The 20,254-nt window shown below is 41.9% G+C and overlaps 1 protein-coding gene across 1 annotated transcript in view; it reads right to left on the reverse strand.

Annotated features, from left to right (window-relative positions):
- TMBIM6 (transmembrane BAX inhibitor motif containing 6) overlaps nt 1-20,254 on the reverse strand; it is a 42,185-nt gene that overhangs the window by 13,127 nt on the left and 8,804 nt on the right. The window contains exons 2-4 of the mRNA XM_086963757.1: nt 2,132-2,234; nt 993-1,101; nt 22-142 (exon numbers count right to left, since the gene is read on the reverse strand). Of these exons, the coding sequence (XP_086819883.1) occupies nt 22-142; nt 993-1,101; nt 2,132-2,187 (286 nt within the window). The 5' untranslated portion in view covers nt 2,188-2,234. The remainder of the gene's footprint in view (nt 1-21; nt 143-992; nt 1,102-2,131; nt 2,235-20,254) is intronic.

Here is a 20,254-nt window from a genome sequence, read left to right on the forward strand (position 1 = left end):
CTTCGGCCATGTTAAACATACCTGTGAAAAAGGCAAATCCAGCCAGAATGGACAGCCTCTTCTTCTCCACCTCCGGGCTGTGTGGTGTAAACATCAGCCATAGCATCAGCCCCAGTGAGCCAAACAGGGACAGAAAGCCAGCCTGCAGGAGAAAGGAGACCACACCTGTACTTAGAAACACTTGCTAAAACCAACGTGCACAAACTGGAAGGAAAAAACAACAACAAGAGTGGGTGCGACAACATTAGTAACCGTGAACAGCCTGGCCAAAGAACGAAGTCCACCTTGTAGTAGCTAAGAGTCGGTAGCAAAAAGCGCAGGAAACAAGGAATAGCAACAGACAATGTGAACATTAGCCACAGCATAATCCCCAGCAAACCCCGTAGGCATATTAACGTATACTGCAGAAGCAGACAGAAACCACATCTGTATTTCAACAGGCTTCTTGGACTAACAATGTGTAAAAGGAAGGTGAAAACAGAACCACAGGCGGAATGGTGAGCGCAACCTCACCATTATCTCCAGGGAGCCCCCAGGGAAGAGAATAGTCTGCAGCAGCAAAGAGCAATGTCAAACACTATAGACACATCACGACAGAGCTAGGAAAAGCACCAGGGTAGCGAGGGCTCAGCATCAGGATGATCTGAACTACAGAAAATAAGTCAGGAAGAAACCAATTAGTGGACTGCACTAAGAACAGCGGAATGCCATGTGGTGGTGTGGATAATACACTGGTCTCTAGTGAGGCCACCCAGGGCATTCAAATACAGCATTACAGGGTTTGATGTGAAATTCTCTCTTCCTGGGTCATCCAAGCCTCTGACGAATCGTCACCAGGACCACCTAGTGTATTTGAGCTAAGCCCTGCAAGATGGAGTTCATGGTTTGCAAACTCTTCTCACTTCTGAAATTTTATATTTCTACCTTCTGAACTCGTTCAAGCAAGTAGCTTTGAGGGATGTCGAGGATGATGGGACACACTGATCTCTTACCTGGATAACTCTAGTCACCACATGGATATAGGCACCTGCAGAAGCTACAAACATGCAGAGGGCGAAGCTGGCATACACTTTCTTCAGGTGCTGCTGGGTGGAATACGAGCTGAAACAAAGTGGGAAAGAACACAGTTGGCATCAGTACCTCAGAATACAGACCTCCATCCACAAACAAGCCTTACTCCACTAATAAGTTGGGTATATTTTCAAGACTAATTTGTTTATGCAGCCAAAAGGGTTTGTGAAGGAAAGACCTTAATTTGAGCCAAGGCACGGACAATCCAACTGCACAGAAAAGTCATTGTCTGACTGAAGCTGAAAGCGGTAACAACAAATTAACATTTGCTAAACACAGGAAACATCCGTTGGTGCAGCCAGTAACTGACATATGGGTTATCAAAACAGGCCATCATGTGAACATCTACTTTCCTAAGCAATAAAGAACTTTCCTCGTGGGAACTTTCCTGGAAGTCAAGGATTTCAACTTCAACCCGCATTTGCTATTCTTTCTCCAGACACGGACCATCAACCCATGCAGTACGATCTAAGTCATGGGTACTCGTAAGCATTTGCTAAGGGGCCACAACATATGGTGTGGTGTGACCGAGGGCCGCACTGTGGTGGTAAGGGGTCCTGGGTGGGTCGAGGATTGTGTAAGGAGGACTAAAAATGTTGAACTGGAAAGAATTTATTTGCAGGTTAACTAAAGTTAAGTGGTGCAGGACACCACAGTAGTTACTTCATTTAACCTGCAAATAAATGCTTGCCCGTTTAACATTTTTTCAGAATATTAGTGTTTAGCAAGTAAACAGCTTGTGCTACTCTTCACCAGGGGGGAGAGTATGTAAAGGCCAAGAGGGCAGCAAGCGGCCCCTGGGCTGTACTTTGGGTATCACTGGTCTAAGCAGTATGACAACACTCCTCCAGTTGCAGACATTGCAGCAGCCACTCCATTAGCTACCGCTCTTAACAAAGACCCAGGAAGCTTGATATATTAAAAAAATAAAATTAAAAATAGCCCCAATATCGGTTTGGTTTCAAGATGTAATTGGGAGGTCTGCCCCACAATAGATGCGGACCACACACCCACACACACACACACACCAGGGAGGGTCAATAGCAATAGAAATACTCACATGTGAGAGAACTTAAAGAGAGCATCAAAGTTAATGCTGCGATCAAAGACGTTCATTGTGGCGTCGGATGGTGTGACTGAAGTCACTTCAGAAGATGTGGAGCCTGGCAAAAAACAAAATGAGAAAAATTGGAAACCGATAGAAATAACCCCCCCTCCCCTCCATTTGTCTTGGAAACCGTGGATGTTCTGCTATACATTAAATCTGGACTATCAAAACACTGAATATGTTTGCTTATACAGTAGACACAGAACACAGGTCAGGTCCTTTGTCAACGGCGGAAGAAACCAGAGGCCTAGAACCAATGAGGAACATTATTTTGTTTGACAAGAAAGTTTGGCACAAAGCAAATGGCTGACCAAGAAGGGGAACTACCATCGCCACCTAGAAAAGACATTTATGAACAAAGGATCCACAGGCAGTTTTTTCCTCTACACTTGTGACATTGTTCCTAGTTGCCACAAGAAAGTCAATCGTAAAATATAATACTGTAAATTAGTAGCAAAGAAGAAAAAAAAAAGGAAAAAGAAATAAAAGCTGACTTTTGCAGGAGGCACAAACCACGGATACGGTTAATGCAGACACCTGCCTGGCAATACAAGGTATAGGCAACATATGCAATTTAAAAACGCAAACATTTCAATTAAGACGACAAAGCTCTTCAGGGGACAGAAGCATGCGGGGCATGAAATCCAGCCCCCTCCCAACCAAATCAAACCTGTTCGAGACTGTGCGTACATCAATCCTCAAGCGAACCAAGGATCCTCTCCCTCTAAAAAACACAAAAGGTCCCAGCTGCTCCCTGCCACAAACACCAAAATCCTGCTCTGCCCGTTATAAAACGTGCCAGACTTTGGGTGTGGAATTCCTATACCTAAGCCACTCTGCTTCCTTAACATCACCCCCACCCAAAACACACATGCCTTAACAATCCTAGTAAATAGTCATTCAAAACAAACAAAAAACAAAAAAAACAGGTACGGAGTCCCCTCAAAAGATGGTCTTGTAGTGACCCACAACGTCGTTAACCCTGCACAGACGGGTTGGTACAGAGCTTCCACCCATGCCTGCAACAAACAAACAAAGCCTGTCCTCCAACATTCCCTAGAAACAAGCCCTGTGGCTGCCCAGGCGCAAAACGAGTTCAAGAACCAGATACATTAGCAGACTTCACCGTTTCATACACCTGCTGCCAGACAGTGAGAAATGAGAAACTTCGTAAAGGTCCGCAAGCGTCGACTTAAAAGATCCCGCAGTGGGTGACAGACATCTTGTAGGCAGCCAGGGCCCCACCACACCCACAGGACAACCCGCAAGTACAGGGACTAGAAACCGTACGCTTCTCAGTCTACAATCGCTCAATTTCTGAGAAGCACAATTTGTTTAATGGCAGTGTTCTCCATATCTATAGCCAACACCCACCCCCACTGCAGAGGAAATATTCCGGCATAGGTAAAGCAAAAGCCATGGTCGCCCCCTGAAATACGGGCTGTGATCTCTTCAGAGGACTGTTAAAGATTCCTACATAAAACTACTTTCCAATAGCTATCGCAGCCTAGGCTCCAGACGGAACCTCTCCTCTCCAAAGCACTCTCCCAGAGCTCTCACCATATCTCCGGGACTAGAACGCTCCAATAGCTCCCTCACTCAGAACATCCATCGGTCAATCAGTGCTTCCCACAGGGTTCCAGCGGGCATCTTTACAGGAAAACCTTCAGACCAGTGCTTCACTGAACTACAGCACCACACATTTTCTTCTGACCAAAGTAAGTGCCAAATACAAGTCAGTGAACTGTATAAAAGTCAAGACTATCTCCTCCTTCAGCAAAAGTGTGATGGAAAAATTCACTAAAAATTATAGCACATGCAGTGTAGCTGACCAATCTTTACTAATAAAATCCAAGCAGAAGGTGCCGTAATAGCTCACTGGCAAAAAAAACAAAAAACCTTTTGAGAACCGAGTGCTACCACTGTTGAAAAGCATGGCAAGTCTTGTTTACCTGCTCCCAGGTTACTAAAACAGAGTAAGCACCACTCACCTCACTTGAAAAGGACTAAGTGAAAAGCAGTCTCTTCGCCTCCCTTGTTCACTGCATACTGAAAAAAAGTACCTGGTGAAGCTCAGCTCTTTAGAAATCATCCCCAGGGGAAGGGTCCTTTGGGACTCTGACATACAGGCAAGGCTGCAGTTGCGATTGGTCTAGATGGTGCAATTATTGCAGACTGTTGCAAGGAGAACCTTGCGTATGTGTCACGAGAGCCCCTGGAGACTCAGAAGCACCAAATGCCCTAGTCATTCCTGGCTAACAGCTCAGTCTACGCCGTTAATGAGGTCCACTATCGGAAGAACACACCCATGCCCCACCTACGTCAGCACACACGCAACACCAGGAAATACAAGGCTATTTGATCGATGAGGGCAGCAAAAGAAAAAACCTATACTGAGCACAACCACACCTATATCCAGAATATATGCCTTCTAGACTACTAAAGCACTCTGTGACGAAACATACTGCGTTCTGACAAAGGTACCTCTAATTAAAATTAAACTGTTCTCTACTTACCAAGAAAACTACTTAGACCACAACATGCCGCTCACTCCATATAAGTGTCTAATGATGGTCCCAAGTGGTGGATCCATGCCAACCAAGACTATATAAAGATTCTTATATACATAAATAAGATGTAAATGTACAACTTCAATATCTTAATCTATGCATCCCATAAGGACCAACAACAGACGCCATTACTCTGCACAACACTCAGCGCCCTGGACACCACTCAATATCTTTAACTTTCAATTCCCAGACATGGTTTGCAAACCTACATATTATGACAACACAATCCTTTTCTCCGCATCACCTGCAGAAAGACATCTGGCGAATAAATGATTACTTAATGTGGAAAGTGCATACTACTTTACGGACATGGCTGTGCCTGGTTCAAGAGCACGCCATTGGTGAATTAAAGACAATTTGATATTCCGACAGCAAACTCATACAATTATTAAGGACAATAGGCTGCTGATAAGTAGCAGGCAATCTGACAGGAGGGAATTAAATCCTAATAAAAGACGTTCTAAAAAACACATCAATAGAGAATGTGAATAAGGACGGTGAACCAAGGCAAAAAAAAAAAAATAGGTTGATCAAATGAGAAATATGATACTAATGCAGTTTAGATTGAAGCATTTGGTTTTGAAATAGGGATCCCAAGTACAATTAAAGTGAACGTTTTATAAGAAATGGAATATCAAATATTCGGATTGTTTCACAACACCTACCCACAAGCACAGCAAGATAAACCACATTAGGTGCCTAATAATTAGTTGGCTGTCGAACAGATGGAAATTTCACATACTACACAAACCCCGATCATACAGTGAAGTGTCAGATTCCCTACACTAAGCCTTTACGTTGCTTAATTAAACCTAAGGGAGAACAGATGAATGTAGAATGTGCTAAATGCGATATTGACCATATCCCACAGACACTAAAATAGCTGAGGTGAAATAACTTGCTTAATGAAAAAAAATCTTTAGGGCACAGATCCCATTCAATAATAGCCACAAGTACCAACTACGACATTTGAAGATGTCACAATGTGCTAGGTTTGATCTCCGGCTTCAGATGGTTACCCTTCCTTGGGGGGGCGTGGTTTGCGTGCCGCTTTGGAATGGCGGTCTGCGCTTGAGCTCCGAGACGAGTGAGGGCCGTCGGAGGTTCATCTCCGTTTCCAGGGACCCCACAATAACAGAAACGGAGCCTCATATATCGGACGGTGCCGTGTGCCTGTGGAAAGGCCTTCCAGCGCCCTGGAGCTGCTGGTGCCTGATATTTTGACTCTTCAAGGTGGTGCTCGGTGTTTCTACGAGCGGCCGCCATTGTGTCTCGCCTCACACACGCAGTTCCGAGTCTCCTCACAAACGGAGGTACCATGGTGACTATTTTATCCGGAATGCGTGCAATCAGGTGGTGGTGACGTATGATAACTTTTGCAAGCTGATAACTTTTTTTTTAATGCATTTTATATTACTTTGCCTTTCTTCAGAGCGCCTACAGTGCCTTTCAATAACATTACCTGCTCTTTGAGACCCTATTTGCTGTCTTCTTAGTTTATGAAGGCGTATTCTTCATATCGGCAGGACCCTGACATTACGGTGTTGAGATTTCGATTTTTGTGCATGTAAGCCCGCCGCTATTTATGGTTTTGAGATACCTGCTGATTTTGCGCTCTCACATTTTTGCTCATTCTTGTTTTTCTCTCCTTGCCTACTGACTACACCAATATCCTCGTGCCTTCTGCCTTTCCTCAGTTCTCTGCAGTGGTTGTTTCTCCTACCTTTGTTTTAGAAGCTCTATGGCAGCCAATATAGGCTTGTCGCAGACTGCTAAAGATACACAAGAGTCGAAAGCTTCTCTTAAGAGACTCAAGCAAGTATCTCCTACACCTGATTTCTCTCAAAAGGATGCTAACTCCACTTTGGAGGCTATTTTGACGCGTCTCAATGATGTCCATGACATTGCGCAGTCTACTAAAACTAATACGGATTTACTACAGGTGGAGGTATCAGCCATCAGAAATGATTTTAAGGCTCTATCCATTCGTGTTCCTGCCACGGAGACACGTATTAGTGGCGCAGAGGATAGCATGCACAAGCAATCTAGAACTCTTTCACAATTAGAGCGCTCAATGGCGGCATTTCGGAGGGATCTCACTGAGCAGGAGGACCGTAATCGCAGATCCAACCTACGCATTTTTGGCCTTCCTGAAGAAGCCGAGAAAGGTGCTCCGTCTATGATTGACTTCTTATACCAATGGCTGCCTTCTACTCTGCAAATTTCTTTTCAAAGAGACTTTGAGCTGGAACGCGCACATCGTGTCCCCACTTTTCGTTCTAAATCTGCTACGCAACCAAGGGCTTTCATTTTTAAGCCGCTGCGTCATCAGCACACGGAACAAATTTTGGCTCATATGCGGAAGATTAAAGTTGTTTCTTGGGAAGGCCACCGTATTTCAATTTCTCAAGACTTTGCCAGAGACACAGTGATAAGGAGGAAAGGCTTTCTCAATCTTCGGAAGCGTTTATCTGAGATGCATATCCCATTTTTCTTCTCGGGCCCTTCCAAATTTCGCATTACCTTTAAAGGTCGCTCCAGAATCTTCAACGAACCTGCTGATCTGGCCTCTTTTTTGGATAATCAGATGGAACTACAGATGGAGCTTCAAATGGAGGCTTCGCTTCTTCCTGGTGCTTCTGGCACCTGATGTGATTCTTCTGCCTTACTTGGTTTTCTCTTGTTTCCGGGTCTATTGAGCTTACCTTTTTAGACCTGCGTGCTCCATGGTTGTTGGTTAGTCTATGGCTTTCTTTCGTGACTGGTGTTGTCAGTCAAGCTTTTTGATGGCGTTTTTCCTTCATTTTAGTGTTGTCTCCTTTTCATGATTGTGTCAGTTGGCGCATTAAGTTTTTCTAATTGTCGTCTCTTTCTCATCAGTGTAGTTGTGCCTTTTCGTTTCTTATCGGTTCTCCTTCACCTTGCTGTTTTTTCGATTTGGTAGTGTTTTTCCTTCTTCCTTATGGGTTGTTCCTCTTGTCTTCGTTTCCTCCATCCTTATGGTTATGTTAGACATCTCTCATTTCTATTTCCTTGTTCCACTTTGTAGTAATCGTCTGTTTTGGTTCTCTCTCTTCCCCCGTCCGTGGTTCTTTATTGGTTTTTTTTCTTTTTTGCGTAGTCTAGTTTCTCACCTGATTTGTACTTGGTTCTTCCGTTTTGTGTGGTCGTTCTATTTGAATGTTTTTCGTCCTATTGACTTCAACGTGTTTTGTACTGTTTCGTGTTCTGGTACAAGGCTGGGTCATAGGTTTATTACTATCTACTATCGATAGTGGTGTCTAGCTGCGCCCACCATGTTACAGTTACTGTATTTTGCATTTATTTATATGCTTAATTAGTTATTGTTTTACTGCTTAGGATGCTTTACCATTATTACTTGCTTTTCTATATTAGGACTAAGGTAGTGGTTTTCATTTCTACTATTTTTCTAGCTTATTTAAGTATCATATATGACTGTATTATCTTTTCATTGTTCCTGCCTGTTTACTTTAGCTAACTATAACGAAGTTTATATACCTTATGCATGGTAATTAATTGCTTACAAGTGCCTTTGCATACTTATTATATATATAGTTTTGATATATATTTACATTGCTATTTTCACTGTTTGTTCTGCCTCGCAACTATTTAATATCTTCCTCTTTCGGTGCTAGTTCATTGCAAGCTGTGTACTTTTTTTGTCCTTTATGATATGATATTTTATTTTTATTGCACTTTTTGGCCTCCTGTTATCCTACTTTCTATTACTATACATTCTACATGTTCCTGCATTTTCGTATCAAATTATTATAACAAGGTTTCCATATTTAAGGACAGTTAATTGTTTATCTTGCTTTTTTCCATAATCATCTTCATTATAGTATAGTTCCTTGTATTCATCTAGCATGGTGCTTCATTAATTGTTCTATTATCCACTTTTTAGTGCCTTTCTCTCTTTTATCTCATCTATTTCTTTATACTGCACCCTGTAATCTTCTTGTGAAGACTATTTTTCTTCTACTTTTTCTTTCCTGTTATTTATAATGATGGTTTCACCTTTGTTCTATCTACTCTTCGTTTAATTTACTGATGTTTTTGGTGTTTTCTTTATAATAAGATTTTATATGACTAAGACTTGCTATTACATTAATCCTATTAGATGTCTACTTTATATGCTACATGTATAGTAACTTGATATATGCGTATTCACTTTCTAGATTTCCGTAATTAATTGTTTTTTGTTGTTGTACTATACTAGTATTATTTTATGTTTTAGATGCTCCTTTCTCCTAATTAAGTACACTCAGTTATGGTCTATTTTGGGGTTGTTGATATCGATTGATCATTCCTCGTGACGGTCCCATTGCTCGCCTTCCCACGTTCCCCCTAGTATGAATTTGGTCTCTTTCAGACCTCCCCTGCTGGTTCTTCTCTTTCTTCTTTTTTCGGATTTCCTCCATGGACTCTCCCTCTTTGACGTTAATGGTTGATGTTTGCATGCTTGTTTTCGTGCTGGTTGCTTTTTGTTTTTCATCTATGGATTATGTTATCTTTTTCTATTTACGTCTATGTCGGGTTTGAATGTGTTGTCCCTTAATGTTAAGGGTTTAAATCATCCAGTGAAAAGGTCAAAAATCTTAGATTATTGCAAATCTCTCTCTTCAGATCTTGTCCTTTTTCAAGAAACAAAGGTCTCTACCAGAGAGGCGATATTCCCGAAGAAGGAATGTGTTTCAGATGTTGTTTGTTCCGATGCTTATGGCAAAAGAAATGGAGTCATTACTTTAATTTCAAAAAATTCAGGTTTATCCATAATCTCGTCTGATCAGGATACTGAGGGTCGTTGGCTATTAACTAAGTTGTCTGATGGTAATGCTGATCTTTATGTTATGAACATTTACGCCCCTAACAAGGATGATCCGTCCTTTTGGAAAACGGTTACCAAAAAATTAAATGATACACCTCATTCTGGGAATCTTATTGGTGGGGATTTTAATCTACCAATGGATCCCATTCTCGATAGGAATTCAGCTTTTCACTTTCGACCTCCAAAATCCCATAAACAAATGCTTAACATGTGTTCCATAACTCATCTTCAGGATGTATGGCGTCTTCACAAGCCCACTGGTAGCGATTTTTCCTTCACCTCATTCTACCTTTTCTCGTATTGACTATTTATTGGTTCGTCTTCCTCCTCACAGCTTATTCACTCCATTTTGATTTCTGATCATGCCGCGGTAACTTTCACATTGTCGTCCTTTGTTCCTAAGTCAAGAGCTCGCTCTTGGAGATTAAATACAGAAATGTTGCATGATACTGCTCAGATCGATGAGTTCTCTAGTGCAATTGAAACCTTTTTCCTTGAAAATGAAGGCTCAGTCTCTTCCCCAATTGTCCTCTGGGATTAGTTTGAATGTACTTTCCGTGGCCAGGTTATTATATGTATGTCAAAAAGAAATGCCGCTATTAAAAAAGAACTTACAGCTCTGGCGACTGAAATAAAACAGTTGGAATCTACCTTTGGACATTCTAGGGATACATCTTCCCTACAGTCAGTCAATTAAGCAGTTAAAATACAAATACAATACTATAGTTACCAAAAGAGCACATATTGGGGTTCAGGCTCAGAAATCCAAAAGGTTATTGTTAAAATAAATTGAGCGGGGAAGATTCTCGCGGCTACATTAAAATTTCAGGATTCTTCCTTTAAGTCCTCTTAAATCTCTTCTATTACTGATCATCTTGGTTCTAAAAAATTTCAGACTGAGGAAATTCTTGAGGTCTTTCGCGACTTCTACAATAATTTATACACCCCTTCTAATCAGGCCTCTTTTGAGCAGTGTCAGGAATTCTTGAAATCTGTCCCGGTGCAGTCTGTATCTGTGGAGGATAGCAACATTTTAAATGGTCCAATTACTCCTGAAGAAATTGCCGCAATTAAAGCCACTCGTTCTGGGAAGGCTCCAGGGCCTGATGGCTACCCTATTCTGTTTTATAAGACTTTTCTTCCTGTGGTGGTTCCCAAGCTTCAATCTGTCTTTAACACTTTTATTAAGGATGGGTCTGTTTCTGGCACAGCAGCTGAGGCTACCATTGTAGTGATTCCAAAAGAGGGAAAGGATCATTCAGATCCAAAATACTTCCGTCCTATTTCCCTTCTTAATATGGAAGCTAAGATTTTTGCTAAAATTATGGCCAAGAGATTAGAATCCTTCATTCCTAAACTGGTACACCCCTCTCAAACTGGTTTCGTAAAGGACCGTCTTGCGCGTGATAATATACGTACTTTTTGTCATAGTCTCGGATCAGCTAAACGTTCTCATCTCCCAGCCGCAGCCGTAGCTCTTGATGCTGAAAAGGCCTTTGACAAGGTTTCTTGGCCTTTTCTTCGGGCTGTCTTGTGTGCACATAATCTTGGTGACTCCTTTATTAATATGGTCATGTCCCTATACTCTCAACCTAGAGCTAACATAAGAGTCAACGGTGCTACTTCATCCTTTTTTAATCTTCGCCGGGGAACCCGACAGGGTTGCCCTTTATCTCCACTTTTGTTTTTACTGTCCATCGACCCTCTCCTTAGATTGATTGAGCTACACCCAGACATTAAAGGTTTTTCTTTTGGTCCTCATCGTGTTAAGACTGCTGCGTATGCGGATGATGTCCTTATTTTCTCAGATGATATTGCCTTGGCTATTCCTGCTATCTCGGATACGATTTCCCTTTTTTCAAAGGTTTCAGGGTACACCTTAAATAAGGATAAGACGGAGATGTTCCCCTTGAATGCCTACTGCTTTTCTACGCATATGGGCTCTGCTGGTTTTAAATGGCGGTCTAAGCAATTAAAGTACTTGGGTATCTATTTTTGCTCTACCTTATCGGCTACAATTGCCTATAATGAAACCCAGACTATTCTTAAAATACGGCGTCTTTTGGACACATGGTCTCCGAAACACATTTCCTGGTGGGGTCGCCTACAGACCCTTAAAATGATGATTACACCTATTATTAATTTTGTATCCTCTATGCTCCCGGTAAAGTTTTCGGACTCCTTCTTTCATGAAATTGATGTTCTGACTTCTAAATTTCTATGGAATGATAAACGGGCTAGAATTGCATATAAATTCTTGCGGAAGCCTTGTGATATAGGGGGATGTAATTGTCCGGATTGGGAAAAATACCAAACTGCCTTTTTGGCGTCTCAAGGAGCTCTATGGTTCTCTTTTCCCCCTCTCCATGTGCCTTCTTGGCTGTTAATAGAACAAGAATTGGCTTCTGCTTTACCGACTGCTTCCTTTTGCACTGCGTCTACTTTGTCCATCCCATTCTCCCGATCTATTTTAGATACTCTTGCTGCGGTCCGGAAGGTGGACAAGAAAGTAGCGATTCCAATTCACAAATCTAGGTGGTCGCCTATTTGGCGGAATTCTAAAATTAAAATTGATCCTTCTCTGATATCTTATTGGGCTACTAAAGGGATCTCCCTTGCTAAACACTTTTATGGTTCTGATAATCAGCCACTACCTTTCTCCTCCTTAGCTCAACAACATTTTTTAACTAATTTGGATTTTTATACTTTTCTCAAAATCAAAGTAGCACTTGCTAAGGTACGTCGTCATCATACTTCTCCTACGATTACTCTTTTTCAAATTTGGATTAAAACTGGGCATGTAGCCTCTAAAATCTATAAATTTTTAATCAACGGTTTCATTACCCACTCATACGGTTGCCCAACAAAAGTGGTTGCACCATTTTGATCAGGGTATTATTGACCATATTTCTTCGGACACATGGCAGATGATTGGTAAACTTTCTGTTCGCAATAAAATCGCCCCATCGTTAATGCAATCTAAATTTTTCTCTGTCAACCTTCTTCATTGGACTCCTGTCCGCTTACACTCGCTCAATCTCAAAGATGATAACCTATGCTGGAGCTGCGGTTTACTGACAGGTGACTTTCCGCATATGTTTTTTGAATGCTCCCTCCTCCAACCCTTTTGGGACCTCGTTCACAAACACCTCATGCTTATCTTTGGTATTAGGTTCCCACTCTCGTTCCCATTAATTCTATTAGGTCCATTAGCTGCCCCTGTCCCTCTCCCCTTGGAACCCATGGAATTACAGCTCTTGGATCTCCTATTGACTATTGCAGTGAAAGTAATTCTTATGGACTGGAAATCCTTCTCCTCTGTTTCTTATCATACTTGGTGGGCTTGGGTTTCTTTTTTACGAAGTGCTCATACCTCGGTTGACCATGCTCACCTTTCTCCATCTATTGCTAGTGGGGTTTGGAATGCTCTAGATAATTACATGGAGTTGTCATCAAAGGGGTTGGTTGGCCAGTATCCCTTCGATTTGTCTGGTTGAATGGCATCTGTATGTAGGGTTAGTTTGTTGGAAATCCTTCTCTCCTTCTCTGTCTTCTATCTCCTATTCTTTGTCACTCCTTTTCTCTTTCTTCTTTCTTTGCTTTTTTCCTCTCTTCCCATGATTATACCAGCTGATAGTGATACTCTTGTTGGTGGACTCTGCCTAAGTTACTGCATTTATCTTACCTAATTATTTTTTCTGTTTTTTGGCAGACTACTTCTATCTATGGATGTATTTGATATGACTCATTTTTGATTGTCAGCTCCTGATTACTATTTCTGTGCTATCAATTGTATCACTAACTTATGATCTGTATCTTCATTTACCTTTTTATAACAATAAAATTCTTTTGAAATAAAAAAAAAAAAGGTTACACTTAAGGAAAAGGCTGAGGCAGGTAGCAACTTTCTGAAGATGCATATGTACAAACTACTAAAGATCTGAACATCATGGCTGGAAGGCCCACATTCAAAACAGTCATCAATGAGTGGTTCATCTTTTGAATCACACTGCGAATTATAGAAATGGAAAATGCCCACAGCTGTCCGCCCTAGTTTTCTTTCTTTAAAGAGTTTTATGTAGCGCGAAGTAGACCCAACACATCGGGTATCAGAACGCTTTACATGAGCACCAGTTTCGTTACAGATGGACACATTCATTTATTGTTAGGCACAGGGAGATTAAGTGATTTGCCCAGAATCACAGGATGTTGAGCGTCGTTGACAAGACTCGAACCTGGTTCCCCAGCTTTGAGGTCGACCACTCTCTCCCCTAGTACTTACTGAAAAGCATTCACTAGACATGAGGCTGGAAGTGGATGCGAAGTTCAGGTGTTTACAAAAACTAAGCTGTTTGTGCGTGATAAAAAAAAAAAGTTCCAAGACGTATTCACCGAACTCCAACTAATAGAACTGACTGAGGCTGAGGGAGGGACGCCAGGCATTCACAAGCTGATTTTGCGTTCATGCAAGGTACTCCAACTGTAATCAACACTAAATTCTGAATGGACTATAAGTGTGGCTCTGTCAGCCTTCTAAAAACGGGACCAAACCAGTGTGAACTAATACTGCCAGACTCATAATGGATAGAATGATAAAAGAGCTATTACAGCAGAGATCCGACCGCGGCAAAACCAGGTTCTCCATTCCTCTCTTAACTCCTCTCTGTGATCACATCACACAAACATGGCTATGGCACCAACTTCATTGAACAGGATTTGTAAAATCAAACACTGATGAGTTTAAATCCGAGTAGGTCAAAAAATCAGCAAACTGGAAGCCTCAGAGTCTGGGTTCAAATGTCATTTAGACATACATGCAATAAACTAACCCAGGTTAATGAACATATCTAGAAATAGATGAAGCTGCTCATGACAGACTCTTTAACTCTGTAGTAATGAATGCGAAATCCATGTGCAAATGATGAAATGAATGAACTGCTGTTTGCTTAGCACGACTCCAGATCTTGGGCATAGCTCTGTACATCGAGGGGTTAAGTATACTTTTCAAGACTGTGTAGAAATATTGGGAAAAGATCTTCTGGGATGACTCTTGGTGGATGGCGGGAGCCCCTCATCCTGTGACAGATTAGATATTTCTTGAAGAGAATCCTCTTCTGTTTCTTTCTGAACTGCAGGCGTGATGGGGTCAATCAGCAATGCAGAGGGTGGTCCCTCATGCTGGGTGCAGAGTTGAAGCCTGGCCTCTAGGTTCTTTTTATTAACTGGTTTGCTTTTAGTCTGCTTCCAGTTTACCTCTGGGATGTTCGGTCTTCCTACAAGGTTGATTGTCCAGAAGAGCACTATCCATCACTGGCTTGAATATCAAGCAGCAGCTCTTAAAGATGAGGCATGCTGGAGTCTGGGTGAAGTCAATGCTTACCACAGGTTGTAGCGGTCTATGTGGGAGAAGTGCACATTCCAAGTGGGAGATGGGTACATACATTCCAAGCGGAAGAGAACAAGGACTTGATCAGAGGCTCTCAAGACCCATCTCTGGAGAAAAAGCTCGACATCTAGTGGCATACCTTTTCTTGGAGACACGGGATTACAAGAAGAGGGTAAAGTTGGTAGGAAGCTAAGCATTTAGTGAAACAAAGTGATGGAAGGAATGCTTGCAAATAGCCTAACCACTGACATTCACTCAGGGTAGCATTTATTTATTTGTGAGTTTTATATAGCATGAACCTGAACCGAAGGGATCAGAGTGCTTTAAAGGGTATGCACAATAACATGCAATACATAGAGTAGATAGAGCAGCATTGTCACAAGAAGAGTCCAAAAGACAATAGGGTAAATGAAAGCAGCAAGTGCTGAGGTAGTTATAAGTAGGGAGTCGCCAGCGAGGGGAAAGTAAAGGCACAGAAATTCCACGAGGTAGTGAACAGACAGGCCATCTTGACACTTAAAATTACAACCCATAGCCAGTACATATTTGCATAAAAGGCGGGCCTTTGTCTAGGGTGGCACTGATGGGTTGGAATGCTACACTGAGCATTTGCCAGTGGTTAGATTATTTGTAAGAATTCCACCCATCACCCTTATGTGAAGCGGAGTGGTCACACATTTCTAGCAAGTGGTGGTGTGAATCCACCCACTTTCAAGTGAGAAAGCCAGATTTCTAATATTACGGTTAGTACATTCTAAACTATATAAACTGACTCCAGACAAGTGATCCAGGACTGTTCCGCCAAAACGTACTAAGCTCTGGCTTTTTTGTCCAGCAAGCTTTTTCAATGTGGTTAGGGATTGAAGTATTTGGTGGAAAAAAAGAAACCAAACGAGAGAATATAGCAACAAGATTTCAACTACCCCTCCCCCCCCCCCCACCCCAGGTTTGAATTGTAGACAGGATTACTCCACTTAAAGGACTTACAACTTCCATGAGAACACTGAATTTTAAATATGTTGTTGTCTTACTACAAGTTCACTTCATTATTTGTAATAATTTACACTTTTCTTCTCTCACAAAGATACTTTTGGGGGCCTTGTTCACATGCAGGTTTTGTTTTGTGTGATCACCACTGACTCAGAACAACTTTACCAATATATAAAAAAAAAAAATCCCCAATGTTTGAATCTTGACATCATTCAACAAATTCCTTGGTGAAATAATAATCTCCTACAGCTGCCAGCTATGCCTTACAGGGATTTTCTACAATGATCAATTATTCCAGGGAAATATAAGTTAAGATAGTGCCAAAATAACAAATCAAATGGCAGATGCACATTTGCGAAAAGCAGAATCCAATCCAGTGATGTTTATGCTGGCTTTCCAGTTAAATGTAAATCGCTCTGTGAATAATCTCCAGATTTTCTCTTTAAAAACAAGATCTCCATTAATTAAAGACAGATGCTACTAAGTGTTTTAATTCAGTTGCTGCAGCCAGCAATAACACCACCCCGTATCTTGTGTAACTAACTCATCGGATTACATTACGCCTGCGGCTAACATTTATTGCCATTGAAAAACAATGTGATTTTGATAAACACTGGCCTATTGGATACTGCAGTGCCACTGGGTAAAACTGGCTGAATAGCATACAATTTGCTTCAAGCATGAACTGCCACAGGATAACAATGAGTCTGACTACTAGTGATCCCCATAGGATAAAATTACACTTTTACCTAATACTGGCCCAACAGGATATTATACCAACGACTTGCACCAAGTTTTAGAGGCTAACATTGTACCCAGGCCTTCGAGAATACTGGTCTGGAGTGGGGTGGGGGGGGAGATACATGGAGATGGGTAAGTTTGCATGCAAGTGTGTGTTGTGGTCATAGCAATTGATAGATTCTGGAGTAGAAATTGTAGAGTTCTGAACCCTGTGCCCTCTATTGCGTTTGGTGTTCCAACCTGGGCACAGGCCTGATCTGCCAAGACAACTGCTGAATCACTGGAGCAGCCACGACATCAGCGTGTAAACGGGACACTCGACATTGGCTTATGTCACGTGTCCTGGTTAATCTATCCTCCCAGAATTTCGCACACTATAGGAAAGTGAGCGAACAGAAGTCGTAGCTCTCACTCCGATCATTTTGCATCTCTGGCATCTACTTATCAACTTATCAATTCGTGAGAGTGGCAAGGAAGAGTCGCTTGTGCATGCAGGTAAAAGTATTGGTTAGAGTCAAGCCCGCCTGTCACATTTGGGTCCACATGGGGAGAGTTCAGAGGACATACTAGCACAAGATCACAGAATAAACTGCGGTCCATCCAGAAAAACGCACCTCAGGTCAAATGTTCACTTAAAAGGGACTTTAGAGATACTATTTGCTCAGTGAAGACAGCAAGCTAATTTGCACCGGTCACACAAGGGAGATCCATCTTCACGAGCCATATCCTCAGCTATCTTCCACTCACCACACAGTATGGAGCTGCCCCTCACCTAGTGCAAAGCAATCTTTTGCCCAACTAACCTTTAAGTGCAGACAGTAGGGGTATCCATTGCTTGACACAGCCAGTAGCGATAACCCTCAAGGGTTACAGACAGCAAAACTATCCCTAGGAGCGTACCGGTCTACTATTCCAACTACATCCACCTACCACATGGTTGCCATAGGCATACTCCTGCCTGACAACACTGCTACAGTTAACATAGGTTAGGTGGAAGGCCAAAAGTGCTGTACCACCCAAAGACCTCTCATGCAGAGCCACCACAGAGATAATTTACTCAAATATTATACTGCAAAGATTGGAGAAAGCGGGCCGCGTGGAAAAAGCCTGGCAGTGGATAAACTCTTAATGTGGTGTTTAACAGGGATTGGCTCTCAGTCCTACCCCGTTTAATGTATAAATGTCTCCAATGGCCCTATAAGTTCTGCCCTGGGATTTCAATATAGTACTTATGCAGATGACACTCGGTTGTTGCTTGCTTTTCAACTGGATGATACTAGAATTGCAAACTTTCAGGGAGGTCTCAGCTGTATAAAACCGGATGCCTGGCTGCTGAATTCAGACAAATCTGAAATTTTGTTTTTGGGAATTAATCTCCACTGGACATAAAGATATTATGGCCAGCTGTGTTGGGGGGACTCGCTGGTTCCAAAGTTAGTAGCCAGGAATTTGGGGTGCAACTAGACTACCATTTCAATAACAGCTACAGTGGACTTCAGCCGTTTGTTTTGCTCTATTACAATCCTTATGAAAGACATGAACATTCTTCCAGTTTCTACTCAGGAAGACATTATGCATGCCTTAATTACATACAGTTTGGATTATGCAAATGTACTTTACCTGAGGGAACAAATCTGCTGATAGGATGCAAGAGTGCAGAATGTGGCGGTGGCAAGATTGATTCTAAATATTTCCAAGAGGCCAAAAGGCCTGGTGCTAACTTACTTTTTACTAGCCAAGCAAAGAATTGAGTTTAAGGCACTAATAATTACCCATAAGACAATACGTAAAAAGGTCAGCTTTATATCCAGAAGAAAGATAAAATATATCCCATAGGGCACTTTGCTCAGCAGACCGAGGTCTTCTTTGTACTCCTAGGATACATAAGTCTAGGGCATCCAGGAGGTCTTGCTTTTCAGACTCGCTGCCACTCCTGCCCGACTTTCTTTGAGGCAAAGTTTTAAAGTGTTTTCATAGCTAAACTATAAACACTGGTTTAGACAATGCTAGAGAATTTGGGTAGTTGCGAAGGGACAGTGGTCCAAAGCAGTTCAGAGATAGAAAACATTGATAATAAGACAAGCCTTGATGAGCTGCTTATATATTTATCCAAGTCCAGCCGGACATGGAATTTATTTTAACAATGAAGAAATATTTAGTGCCTAGATAACATTACAAAAAATGAAGAGCACAATCCTGTGCCTTACCGCAGAGCAGAAAAACAAAAATGAATAGGAGAAAAGGAAGGTTTACAGGCAAAGGAGAAGAAAAGAAAACTGGACACTTTTAGATCGGTAGTGCAAGTGTTTTGCCAGAGTAGTACATACAGCAATTGATACACATTGCTTTGTACTGTATAACTACTGTAAAAGGTCGACGTTTCGATCCCGCGCTCTAAGATACATTGGGATCATCATCCGGACTTTATACAATTATATTGCCTGTTGGGAACATTCATATGCCTCTTAGGAAGGACACTGTGTGCTTGGCGGAACTTGGATTCCGATTCTGTGGATAAACTCTGTAATTCTACAGAGTTTCAGCGCACGTGGTGGCAATACGGGGGTTGGATGGTGGGCGCAGGGTGTAAGCGGTACCTTGGTCTGCAGACACAATTCGTTGCCGTGTGGGCTTTCCCCGTGGGAAAATCGCCGGTAGATACGGTCGTCTTCCACGGTGGGAGACTGTAAATCAGATGGTTTGCCCGAACGGCAAGTTATTGGGATTAGCTGGCTGTCCCGAGTAGATTCTTGGATCTGCTTCAATCAGGAGCAATGTCCTCGTGGGTACGGCTGTCAGGTGCAGTCAGTCGAACTTGGGTAGAACCGTGTAAATGTTGCCGTTTTCATGTCCGTTTGCTCTCCAGGACAGACTTTGGAGAACTCTGCTATACAGCCTAAAGACCGCCAAGCACTGAGGCAGACTGCCTCAGCTGACATGGGTTAGGTAGAGGGTCAAATGACAGGCACCCCAAGTAGGATACATCCCACAGAAATAATCCTAAATACACTCAACCCTCACAGAGGATCGGCCAGCAGGTTTCAATGACCCACTCCTCACAGAAGGAAGAAACTAGAAAAACAACAGCACTCAATATATTTGGAAGGTGTGTCAAAAGATCCGACGGGTCAAATAATTGTATCACAAGGGAAAACCAACAGACATTGGGGTGATAACTATTGAACCCATTGCCACCTGTACGATGCCTGAAAATGAGACCATGTAAAGCTAAAGAGGAACATTAGAATCACTATACTTGGGATGTTCCTTCGAAGTTTATTTACCACCTTACTTATCAGCAGAACAGGTGGAAAGCTGTGAAACAATGACAGAGTCAGGACACATTTATTACAGTTAATTAAAACCATCACATACAATATAAGCAGCAAATATGAAAATTACTGTAATACAAATATTGATTCATAAGTAACATCCTATATAATATAATGTTATAAAAATTTCAGACATAGACAGATTCGGTATTAAAAATGCATCAAGGGATCGTTTAAATAAAAAAAAACTATTATTAGTATCCAAGT

The sequence above is a fragment of the Lissotriton vulgaris genome, chromosome 1_1 (genome assembly GCF_964263255.1).
Source record: "Lissotriton vulgaris chromosome 1_1, aLisVul1.2, whole genome shotgun sequence".
Lineage (NCBI taxonomy): Eukaryota > Metazoa > Chordata > Amphibia > Caudata > Salamandridae > Lissotriton > Lissotriton vulgaris.